This window comes from Oreochromis niloticus, linkage group LG6, assembly GCF_001858045.2.
Source record: "Oreochromis niloticus isolate F11D_XX linkage group LG6, O_niloticus_UMD_NMBU, whole genome shotgun sequence".
Lineage (NCBI taxonomy): Eukaryota > Metazoa > Chordata > Actinopteri > Cichliformes > Cichlidae > Oreochromis > Oreochromis niloticus.
In genome coordinates this window covers 20589411-20602439 of record NC_031971.2, presented here as the reverse complement: position 1 = coordinate 20602439, position 13029 = coordinate 20589411, and the positions used below count along the sequence as shown (strand labels likewise).

The 13029-nt window shown below is 39.4% G+C and overlaps 1 protein-coding gene across 6 annotated transcripts in view; it reads left to right on the top strand.

Annotated features, from left to right (window-relative positions):
* Positions 1 to 13029, top strand: part of ctnna2 (catenin (cadherin-associated protein), alpha 2) — a 304920-nt gene that overhangs the window by 55360 nt on the left and 236531 nt on the right. For all 6 annotated transcript variants that reach the window (XM_019359931.2, XM_019359932.2, XM_019359934.2 and 3 more), the window contains 3 exons: positions 1561 to 1727; positions 2576 to 2695; positions 3708 to 3974. In XM_019359931.2, the coding sequence (XP_019215476.1) occupies positions 1561 to 1727; positions 2576 to 2695; positions 3708 to 3974 (554 nt within the window). The remainder of the gene's footprint in view (positions 1 to 1560; positions 1728 to 2575; positions 2696 to 3707; positions 3975 to 13029) is intronic.

Genomic DNA, 13029 nt, shown 5'->3' with positions numbered 1-13029 from the left:
AAAGTGACAAGGTGTGTTAAAAAATATTCTTGGACATTTAAAAAATGTAGGACATGCTTTCAACTAACACTGCAGCATTTTTGTGTGCAAATGGCCATATTTGTACTGAAGCAAATGTACAGTCCTTTCCGACTCTTTAGAAAATATGTCCCTGAAAAAAATATTAGACTAAAATTCTTACTTCCTGTCTTTAATAAAATAATAGGACGTGAATACTAATACCCCACATATTTAGTAGGTTGTATATAAGTACTGTACATACCAGGTCATCAGGGAGAACATTCATATTAATAATGTTACACTTATGAGCATGAAGACATGCTATGTTGTCTGTATCCCACAGACTAAAAAATAATATCGCAGTTTAAGTGACCTTTAGCAGCTGCTGGAAGTGTGCCCCTTTGAAAGGAATTGTCGGCCTAGTTAAAGTCATTGTGAATTATAAAATGGTTTTAAATCTGTCATCGCCTCATCAGGCCTCTCTCAATGTGACCTCAGGGTCCCAGTCTCCTTCATCTTGTCATAATTAAATTAGAGATGCTGATTTCAGACCATGGAGGGGTTCAGTAATACGCTTTTCTCTGTCACTCTTCACTGGGCCAGACAGACTTATGGCACTACCAGTATCATCATGAGGGCTCATGAGTTCATTTGCAGTTCTGTGTGTGTGTCTCTGTGTGTGTGTTTAGTTGAACACATGCTGTGCATGTTTGTGTTTAACATGCTGAGTTCTGTTTATCTGATTATGAGGTTTTCACTCTGGCATAACATAAACAACGTTGTTTACTTACTAATTCTTATTTATGCTAAGAGAACTGGTTTACCAGTTTTTGCCTGTTGCCAGGTTTCTCCTGATCCAGGTGGAACATGTCTAATTATTTAGAATACCAATGTTTGCATGCACGTGCGTATTCAGATTCATTTTATATGTTTTGATTTGATGTTGGAGATGTGGGGGATGAGTTTTGCTTTGGAATATGAGCCATATACATACTAGTATATTGTCTGTACTACCTGGCCTAAGCTGAAATGTCTAAGGTTTACTGTGGTTGCCATGCTAGCAAACTACTTGTTAAGTAGCAGTGAAACTTTGGAAATTTCAATGTAAACTGCAAAAGGAGAACATTTGTCTTCAAACTAAAAGCTGGGTCTTTTGAAATGGAAACTATGGGTGACTGCAGCAATCGGTTAGTGACCAAAGCAATCAGAAGGTGGTTTTTGGTGCAGCACCCCTTTTCTGATTGATTTAACCTGGCAACAGCAAGCGACTTCTCTCGTGGCTGGTTGGGGAATACATATATTTGCCTAGCAACTGGAGGTTGTCAGAGGGTTGCAAACTGGTTGCCAGGACAGGCTATTTTAATAGAGCCTAAGATGTCGTTGTTCTGACAAACTGCTTCATGACCTCTGAGCTGTATGAGAAGAAGCGTAATTACACTTAATCTTCAGTCAGTTTTAACAATATGGGTGATTATAGTCTGCACACATATACACTCGCACTCACACAGATAATATCATAGTCTCTGCTCCACTTACTGTTTTCTTCTATCCATTTTGCAGGAGAAACCATGCGTGTTGCCTCGTCAGAGTTTGCCGATGACCCGTGCTCCTCTGTGAAGCGTGGCACCATGGTGAGGGCTGCCCGCGCCCTGCTGTCTGCTGTCACTCGCCTGCTCATCCTTGCTGACATGGCTGATGTCATGAGGCTGCTGGCCCACCTTAAAATTGTAAGTGCAGTGAACACCCAACCAGGTATACTTCTTGGTTACGTTGTGATGGAGCTGTACTTAGAACTGCAACACTTTAAATATATATATATGTGTAAAAAATACTGACTCTCCAAATCTGTACGTGGTTTTAAGACTTGTATGCAGAGTTTGCTTAAAGAAGGTCAGTAAACAAAAAGACTTCCTGTTGGTGTATAGTCCATGTAGTCAGTGCAGACTTTTATAACAACCTCTGCACACATTTGCATTTAGATAAGGGAATGGAGGAGCATCCTGGAAACGGACATTATAGCATAGTGCTCTGGTGTGATGAACTACTCTCATTGTAGTCATGTGAAGAACGTGAGCTGTTCATTCACTTACTTAGACAGTAGCTCTAGGCTTTATAACAGAAGTTAATACAGTGTGCCAGAAAGAATGATATGCATTTGGTATAATCTGAATCAAACTCATGCCTGCATCCATCTGCAGTCACTCATTTTGTCCCTGTCTCACAAATGCACAAACACTAAAAATCCTTTTTTCCAGTCTCATTCTTCAGGCCCACATAGGGACTTAACTCAAGCCTGTATAAGCCTTACCATCAAAGGCCACTTAACATTATCTCTGTCTCTTCTCCCGTTTTCATTACATCTTCCGCAGCACTTCTATCAGGGATAAACGGGCTTATAGTTAGGATATATCAGCAAGATGGATTGACACTTACTGAAATTACACAACTACTAAAAACACATTAGATATTACAATTACAGAAAATAAATGCTTTAACTAATATTGATTATTTAAGACGTTGTCTTCTGGTTTGTGCACAAAGTTTTTGAAAGACTGTGTGCGTGTGTGTGTGGCAGGTGGAAGAGGCCCTGGAGGGAGTAAAGAATGCTACCAATGAGCAGGATCTGGCCAACCGGTTCAAAGAGTTTGGGAAAGAGATGGTGAAGCTTAACTATGTGGCAGCCCGGAGACAGCAGGTACCTGGAATTCCAAATTCTCATGCTCTTTCAGAAAAATAACGTGTCCTCCAAGTGTCCGCCGTTCTTCTTCTGTCTTGATAAATGAGGGAATGTCACAGTTGAAGCCTCAGCCTGTAAAATATTAGAAACTCGAACTCAACTCAAAGCTTTAATCAATCAGATTGCAAGCGTTGTGCAAACAAATGTTGCTATAATCTGACATCACTCTCTAGCAGATGTTAAGTGTTGGTTTCAGACAGCAACCAGTTTAATCTGTTTTGCATTAAGGGCATTTGTCTCATTAGAACCAGCTTTAATACATCCAATTTCTTCGTGCCATGGAGTACAATTGAAAGATTGCATAGGATAGGATTAAAAAAAATGCAATGGCCAACGCACATTGTTTAAAAATGTATTGTAAAATTCATCATTTTAAAGTCATAAATATTATACACATTTCTTGTAGATTTTCGATCATTAACATTTAACACTAGAATTTACAGCTGTTGCAGATAGGCCACATTTGTCTAGTCTCCTTTGTAATGTTTTAGCAAATTATAAATGGTGCCGATTATTAGTGTGTAGGATTTGTTTTAGCCGGGATGTAGAGTAAGCAAAATCTCTGCACCAGCGCTTATTTGATCCTGGAGAATTACACATCAAAGTGATTTTTAATATGGCCCCCAGTGTGACAAAAAGCTTATAGAGGATTTTTTCCTGCATGTGTCATGTTGGCAAGCGCCCATGCTGCCGAGCTGAACCAGAGCAAAACACTGAGGCTAATTCTGCCCAGCTCTATAGTTGCTGATCTGCTGACGCTGCCTTAACTTTGTGAAGTTGAAACAATACCAGTTCATCAGATTCAATTCATCAAATGGGACATGAACTTGTTTTTTAACAATATAGTTCTCCAACTGTGACCTGTTCCTCACACTGTTTCCAATTTCTCAAGCAATACTCCAGGGATTTGCAAGTTACACTGTTATTATTGCTTATCTGAAAATCAAAAAAACCTTTGCTATCTTCTCAGGAGCTGAAAGACCCCCAGTGCCGAGATGAGATGGCAGCTGCGCGTGGGGCCCTTAAGAAAAATGCCACTATGCTGTATACGGCTTCTCAGGCCTTTCTGCGCCATCCAGACGTGGCAGCCACACGGGCCAATCGAGACTATGTGTTTAAACAGGTCCAGGAGGCCATAGGAGGCATCTCTAGTGCTGCGCAGGCCACCTCACCCACTGACGAGAAGCACGGCCATGCTGGCATTGGAGAGCTTGCTGCTGCCCTTAATGAATTTGATGTAAGTCAACAAGGATTTTTGTACTGCTTTAAAAATACAAGACTAAACCATATATATATATCACGTCTCTAGTACAGGACAAGGCTTCTGTATGATATGCTGATACAAGGAGTACTGCGTAATATAAAAGGTTGGGTCTTATGTGGGCAACTCTTTACAGGTTATCACTGATGCTATGACTACATGGACAATATTTATTATGTATTTTGCCTTTCATGTTGACTATATTTTGACTTTTGTCGCTCAGACAACAAAAGACTCACTAGTATATTCTTTGTTTCACCATATAACTCATAATAATAATAATGATGTACAGCGATGGTTAATCATCTTTATTCAGATTACACTCAATTATAGGCCCAATTATGGCCAGAAACCTTTCTCCATAAAAAGCATCATCTGCTGCCATCTAGTGGCCAGATGTTAACATTGCTTTATTGCTGGATGGACTTTTTGCATTATGTCCTCTAGATGTTGAAAATGATCAGTCCTCTTTTTTTAAATTCCCTGAAACATATTCTGACAAAAAATATTAATTGGGCTTGAAACCAGGAAAAGTGATTCACTAAGCCACTAAGAAATAGGTTTAAGGACCCTTACTTAAGGATAAAAGTATTATTTAAGCTTGTGCCATGACCGATGAGGATCACACTGTCTTCACATGTAGATTTACTGAAAGGTATTTAGCGGTATTTAACAGGACAGCTTTAAATAAATGCTTCAAGACATGAAATGTTGCAGCGTGTAACAAATTTATTAGAAAAGCCACCCAATGTAAGGTTTATGACACAGCTGCCTTAACTTAACAGTACTCGTATTTACCAAAATAATTTTTTTATGATTCTGTAATGGTTAAAAATAATATTTTTAATATTTGAATATTATAACTGTTGTTATCCATGAGTTTTTAAAATTTGATATTTTACAAAAAAGAAAAAAGTAATGAAACACTTTCTTTTGCCAAATTACAGTTAACTTGTATTTCTGAAGTCCAGTCCAGTGTTTTGACTCAAATTTAGATACAAACCAACATGAATTCAGTTTATTTTTTTGCCATTAAACAAGCTTTGGACAGATTTCTGGATCAGCATAAGGTACTTATGAAGAAGTACTTTTCAGTTTTCACTTACAGCTACAACAGTCAGTCAGTCGGTGTAGAAAAGCGCAATGTTCCACTTACTGTGCACATACAGTTATATTAATTATAGTTTTTTACAGTCTAAACAAGGATTGTTGCACTTTTGGGACTTTTCCATCTACAGCTCTAACTGCTGTCAGACATAATAGCGTTAAATGAATCCTATTAAATTCCTTTCTTATCAGTGAACGGGTTTTACTGCTCTCTGCATAAAATGTTTTATCATAGATTAAAATGATTGCAATCCATGTTAGTATCAGTCCCAAAATTTCTCTCTCTCTCTCTCTCTCTCTCTCTCTCTCTCACACACACACACACACACACACACACACGTACACACACACACACACACACACACACACAATTTTTTTGTAAACTTGTAAATACATTTTTTTAATTAGGATATAATTACAGCTCTAACTCAATCTGCTTATCGAAAAACAAACAAACAATAAAAAGCCCTGCAGTCTATTACCTATTACCCAGTAGACTAATAATACAACATTATACCTGATAATGTATGATTCTGCTGGACTGTATTTCTCTGTTTGGTTTACTGAGCTGACACAACAAGTTAGTTACCTCATAGAAAATAATATTTTCATCATCAAGAATATTTAGCTTTGGATTTGTTTTTAATATATTTATAGAAGAAACAAACTGTTAAAAAAACTTTACCGCTTCACCCTTTAGGGGCCTAAGATATGCAACCCAATATGTAATATTAGTTTAAATATTATTTAGACTTTAAGGATGACAATTTGGTTTGACTCTTCAGATTTACAACAGGAAATGCAATAAACAATGGCCCACTTTTTAGATCCCACAACCTTGTTGTTGAGAAAATTTACATTAATAAAAACTTGTCGCCTTAAATGTGAGGAGATAAATCACAATAGACCCTGTGGAATGAAAATGATATTGCTGAATGAAAAGTTTACTCTCTAATCTCGTTAGCCCCGCTTTCATATATATTGTTTAATGTATTTTTAGGGAAATGGTGTTCCATGTAGGGCTTTGAGTAATCAACATTTAACTCGGAAGAAATGATCTACTCTAGCTTAAGTGTTTAAACCCACAGTTACATGTTGAAGCTTTCTCTTCCAATTTGATTTATATTTCCAGTTCTTCTTTATCTCTTTGGCAACTCAAGTTTCCACCCCTTCAAACAAACTGTGTGTGTGTGTATTTGTGTGTGTGTGTGTGTTTTTTTTTCCACAGTAAATGAAATCTAGTCCCCCAAGTGCCATTTTCAGTACTTTGTTGTGGCCCCAAATATTGCTAGTTTGCATTGTGTTAGTGACACCTTGTGGTAACAGTTGGGAATTAAAAATACAATGCAGCAGCTTTGAAGAGAACTGAGGGTGAAACACAGGCAGCTGAATATTAGAAAATAAAAGCGGTCTTGTGCTGAGGGATTAGACGGAGACCTATATTTTAGTTTCTTCTGAACTTCCTATCCTATTATTTTGCACAGGGCCGTGGCCTAAAGTAATCATATTGACTGTGTTTTTATGTAAAGCAGTAGGACTTTTTAGAACAGCAAAAGACGTGCATAATTTGATTCTATTCGGCAGGCAGACAGGCAGCAGTTAAATGAGACAAATTGCCCTTTGCTAGGCCCTCTGTGCCGCCCGAAGCTGGTGCATGTTTAATTCCTAACTTACAACAGAGACACAGACTATGGTAAGGTCCTCTCAGAATAATAATGAACTGATATACTAAGCTATGAGGCGAGATGCTTAAAGGGTTTTGCGTATGCACATGCAGCACATGTTTAGTGCGAATATATTTAATAACGGCTTGTGCTGAGTGGCAAAACACATGCACGCATACCCACAATATCGTATAGAATATTCAGTTTATATATTATTCCAATGCAAAAATAGCTGTACGTTTTTTTACACGGTGATTAACATTAATTCCTGTGGGTGCACATTTGTGTTTGCTTTCCGTGTTGTAATCAAATGCCACTGGACACTGCTGAGTTTCCTGATTTTATCTGTTTTGGAGAGATAGTCCCCGTCTTGACTCGCCATTGATCGGCTTCTAATCCTTTGACTCTTGTGCATTGGTTTGACACATGGATGGAAAAGCAGACTGTAGCACTGACTGCTGTGACAGATATACGGTAAAACGTCTCTTTCCAGTGGGTGGGTTTTTGGAGGAAGGGCTGCAGTATAATGGTGCTCATTTCGTTTCACTAATGGATATGAGTGACTAGATATGGACAAGTTGTTCCCTCTACCAGAGAGATCATAATTTTGCCTAGACTATCAGCTTTGACTCATTGATTCTGTACTCAGTTACCACAGTTTCCCATAGTCTCCTTTTAGACACTGACATTATGAAATAAAGGTAATTTGGTCACACAAAAATGTAGATATATGACTAAAGGGTGCAGTGATTTATGTCAGTCTCACACTGACTTTTGTGTGGTCTCTATAACATTGACTTTCATTTTGGTTAGACTGAAAGTAGAGTACCCTTCATCTCTGCCATCTTAATTTCAAGAATATGCAATTACCTATAAAATAGGTGAGAGTAGCTGCTGTGTGGGTAGATATTCAAAAAAAAAAGAAAAGAAAAACAACTTGAAGACTCTATACATTTGTAGCTCAAAAAAAAAAAAATAGCAAGGATGCCTCAACAAACCCTCAATATCTTTTGACACTAAAGGTTAGCTGAGATTTTTAAATGCTGGGCACAGAGATGGGTCTATAGCTGGAGTGAAAGGGCGGCTTATGAATAAGACAGGAAAGAAGGAATGACCTCATTTATTCCTAGACACCTGGAATTACTGACACCTGGAATTAGTTTGAAATAAGTCAACATAGGGCACAGACGTATAAGATCTATTAAGAGAGAAAAGGGAGGTCAGCGTTAGTTCACATTTACTCAGTTTCAGCATCTTTTGGCATACAACAAAGAGGTGACATTAGCTCCCTGTCCACCTTTTACCTTTAAGAGCTCGCCATCAAGGACTTCCTTTAGAGCATCTTTTGAAATACACTGAATGTCTTGGGAAGAGTTTTAATTTAAAGTATACAAGTATGAATATAGCTTTCATGTTATTGACATTGAATGTTAACACCAGTTTTTAGTTTAGTATAGAAAATTTATATGCTGTGGAAATTCTCGTTGCTCCTAATGATAAATGTGTGATCCGGGATTTTTCCAGGCTCACAATGATGGCAAAGAACTGATTGAACATTAGTGAAGTTAATTAAATTTAATGAAGGCTGTTAAAGAGATGTGCGTGTTTGTACTGGGTTGACTATGACAGAGATAAACACAGTTAAGTTTAAGTGGAGCTGCTATCAACAATCTTCAAACGATAAATATCACAAAGAGTATTTACCGATTACCTCATACATCATATAAATGCCATCTAGCATGGACGATAACTCACGCTGAGCCTTGAAGTAAGTCAGCTAACGTTAGCAAGATTGACAACGCGTTCTGTTGTGATTTATAGGCTAAAATACAGACGGGACAATCTCTTTTAAATCACGTGACCTCATTTTTACTAATAATACGAGTTATGTTCTTAATTAGCCATCTGCTACCTCGGTCCATTGTCTCTTCAATTTTCCACCGGCCCCAGCTGATTCCTTTTCTGCAATAATAGTCGACAGTGATAGATTTAACACGCTTAAAATAGGGTTTTTTTATTGCAGACATGGTCAGGCTTTGGGAAAGGCAGCACAGCGTTTAAGAGTGGCTACCTTTAAATTCGCTATGCAGGAAAAACCCTGTCATGTTGGAATGAAAGTCTTTATTCTGAGGATCTGAACTCAGTGGGAGGACAGATGGAGTCGAGGCCCTACGGGGAATGTGGGTAAAGACACACTGTAGCACACACATGCTTTGATTTTTAGGTCACAACCCACATACACAATGTAGCAATTCTATTAGACCTCAATATATGCCAAGGCAGTGTAGGTATGAATTCATTGTAGAAGATGTTCAGACGTGCTATGGCTTTTAATTCATGCTTCATGTAAGCTGTTATAGCACATGTACATATAGAAATGACTTCCTCTGTGGGGGGAAAAAACGGTCACTCGCTGTGAGGATTTATGCACAGGGAGGAAACAGACTGTTGCACTCACCCAGTGTACATTTTAATAAGCAATCTCTTATTGTCTCGCTGCCTTTCTCCTACTCTGAGCCTCCTTATCTCTGTACAGTCAAACGCGAGAAGGATCTGATGCAGCCTTTTAAAATGGTGACACTGTCGGTCTTTCATGCTCTCTCACACTCATTTGAAGTGTCACATAAAAGCATCAGCAGCAGCGAACAGCAGTAAAGTAAGTACTTCTCGCAGAGACCTTCTAAGTATGAAAAAATACAAGATACACTATGACTCGGGTAATGTAACTGAGCTAGGAAGAGCCTGCCAGCACAAGTATGAGTTATAGATGGTCTTCCTTTTATTCCTCTGCGGCTGCTGCTGCTGCTGCCGCCGCCTTCGATTAGATGAGCCAAGTGGAGTGGGGAAAAAAATGAGGTTGGTGTCTTTTAACATAATTGTGATTGCATCAAAATGATTGCCTCGTCCTCAGCTTTCATTCTTTCCTCTCAACCAGCAAATTAAATTTGCTTCCTTCTGAGCAGGGATACACGATAGCATTGTTTGAATTTGAACGTTTTTTTTTCTCCTTCTTAATATTATGTCAGATTTGGTCCAGTGCTGTGTCCTTTGTGTGCCACATCTGCTTTGTGTGGATCAGTGCAAACAGGTGGTCAAATGTGCAGCTGTTCAAATATATTACCCTCAGCCTAAAAGCGTATCGTAGGTTCACGCAGTGACCAGCAGGTGGCAGTGTTTAATTACGTTTGATACTTGCCCAGTCTCTGCTTTTCCTGTTCCCCACCCTCTCTATATCTTTTTCCATTTTTATCCCCTTTTCCTTAGAAACAGAGATTGTAGACTTGCTCAGAGCAAGAGCCTGCATTGCCTTGTATGGTTTTTTTTTTGTTTTTTTTTTTGCACCGTTAATGAGACTGAAGCTATTTTTTGATTCTGAGACGTTTTGATGCATGTAGATGCCTTGAATTGAGCTCCGTCAAAGAGAATTCAGTATTAGATTACCACATAGAGCCTTTTCAATATGGCCCCACAAATGCTGCTCTCTTCTCATCCACATGACTACAAAGAAAGGGGCAACACAGTTAGGAGACCTCCGCGATACCCTTCTTTCACCCCTACTCCTGTTATGTCCTCGTAACAGCCCCTGACCCGAGTGCACTGTGAATGGTGCTTAGTGCCTGCATGTGTACTGTACGCGCAGGCAGACAGGAACATATTCCATTCACACACATTGCAGACACACGGGCAGAGGAGAGCTCTGAGCCTGCGGCAGAGATCCAAGTCGCACTGGATCACTTTACCATGGTTTATTTTTCCATCTGCTTGTCCTCTTTCCTCGTGTTTTTTTTTTTTTTAAAGGGGGTTATTTACACGGCATCTTTTTCACTCTCTCACACCTCTGTCTCCTTTTCTGTTTCTCTTTTTTCTCTCTTTTTGTTTTCATTGTCTGATGTTTTCATTGTCTGATCTGTTTTGAACCAGTAGAGGTGTTTGAAATGCTAGCTTGCTTACATGCGTGCTCTGAGCCTATTTGATAGCACCATTGTATTTTTATGCAAAACCCTTCTCCATATATTGCTGGGCCTCTAGTCACACTGCACAAGCATATGCCTGCATACATTAGGGGCTAACTCTAACCGGATTTACTTGCTAGCTCAAAGAAAGTATGCATGAAAGCCATTCTTTGAATGTCACTGTGGCAAGCATTGGCTCCTAGTGTAAGTCACTTTTCAGTGCTGCACGTCGGTCTGTGTAGCGACAGGTAATTGGACACTTTTCTGTTTATAGGATGACGCACTGAGAATCTTTGAATTACAGCTAATATGGGAATTCAAGTAAACATCACAGACAGTGATGGGAAACTGCTCTTCCCCTTTCTGTCCGTCTGTGTGAAATATGTGCATGTTCTTTTTGACATTTTGATTTCATTCTTTCTCCATCGTTCCTATGGATCTCTTCGTCTTGTGGTATGAGCAAAATGGAGAATAGACAGGGTCTTCATTGTTAGTGTATACACAGTGACTGCACACTGATGACCTTTCCGCATACTGCGTTTGTGGATGAGATGCTCTTGGACCAGACTCAGAGATGGTGGCAGGGAGAAGCCCGGCTCTAATGTATGTAGATGTATTCTTAACTGAGGGATAGCTTTCTTGGTAATTGCTATATCAATCTGGGCTCTCCTATCCTTACTGTCTCATTTCAGGCTCGCTCTTATTTCTCTCTCTCTTTTCTCTCTCGTTCTCTCTCTCGCTCACACACTTTCTCTTTCTGCATTGTCTCTCTCTCCTGCTTTTGATTATGTGGGTGATCAACAAATTTTAAAGCTACCTGTGAGCAGCTGGCAGATAAGAAAGAGTATATCCCGATCATCTCAGCGGCGCTTTGCTGGGGAAGGTCAGACATAAATATGCCCAATCATGTACAGATGCTCACAGACCTTAAGCATTATTAACAGTATCGAACATAGTGCCAAGTGGCTTTGCTATTGACAGAAGCCCTGGTGTGTTCAATAAACTCCACTCCCACCATCTTTTTCACCTTGGCTGAGCCACATGTTAGCCCAGAGGTACACCTCTTAATTACAACATCCTCTGCCTGCCGATTACAACCCTGCCTTATTCTCTATGGACAGATGCACCTGTCAAGAGAAATATGAATAGGGGGACTAAACTGAAGTAATGGCACATGACCGGAGAGATAGAGAAGTATTGGTTTGTTTGTTGCTCTACAGTAATTAGCCACTGCCTGTCTTGTCTTGATGGGAATAAGGTATGAGCGAACTGTGAGGGAAGCAGACGGAGAGTGGGAGGGGTCATTGGTAAACAGGATCCATACTCGTTACAGTCGGAGCTTACAGTCTGAGGTCCATTGTTTCTCTCCACCTACTCTTCCCATAAAGCTCGGTTTGCAGCTTTCAGGAATTACTCAGCCCTACTTGTTTATTTGCTCTCATAGTTTTAGTCCTGTTAGATTAGACTGACTGATGTTCTGCCAAGGCACTTTGGCAGTTTGAATTCACATGATGCACACAAAACAATGAAAATACATTATATTGTAATACATCAGATGCTTCGGAAAAACAAAGACTCCCATATTCACAGACTTTTAAAAATATCTTTATTTATTTATTCATTTCATTTCTTGGTTCATATTTAGTAAAAGAGAGACTATTTTTTCCTGACCATGTTCTCGGTTAGAATGAAGGAAATGATTAAACAAGCAGTTCGAGTCTCTCCTTAGCACTCTCTTCATATATAGAGACTCAGTCTAAGCAACTGAAGTGAAATACTGCATCTTCAGACCTTTCTCCGCATAAGACTCTTGGGACCTGATGTCTGAGTGGGTGCATCAAATTACTTTCTTTTTCTTTTTTTCCGTTTTTTTAAGGTGTCTCACCTTCTAGTCAAGGTCTTCTCTATCAGTGTCTCACATGCCAGGTTGCCCACTCAGCTCTGTTAAGTCTCATGGATGCGGGGGCATGCTGGCTTTTGCTCATGCAATACATATATACTGTATGCACACATAAACACATACTCACACCAAGCACTTGAACAGCTAAATGCAAAAGATAAGACCAACTAGAAGAGCCTCTCGGCTCAAGGTCAATCTCACTGTCCTCCAGAGTCACACAAAGCAGGATTTGTTTGGGAAACATTTTGATGACTCTGAAAGTGCGACACACTCGTACTTGTAAAGGGATGTTTGTAACGGAATACATCTGGCAAGGAAGTCCCGGTTCCTCATATAAACGGACACGCGACTGTATAGAAGGAAGTCGGAATACATTTACAGAGATTTCGGCAATCAAAGGTCTATAC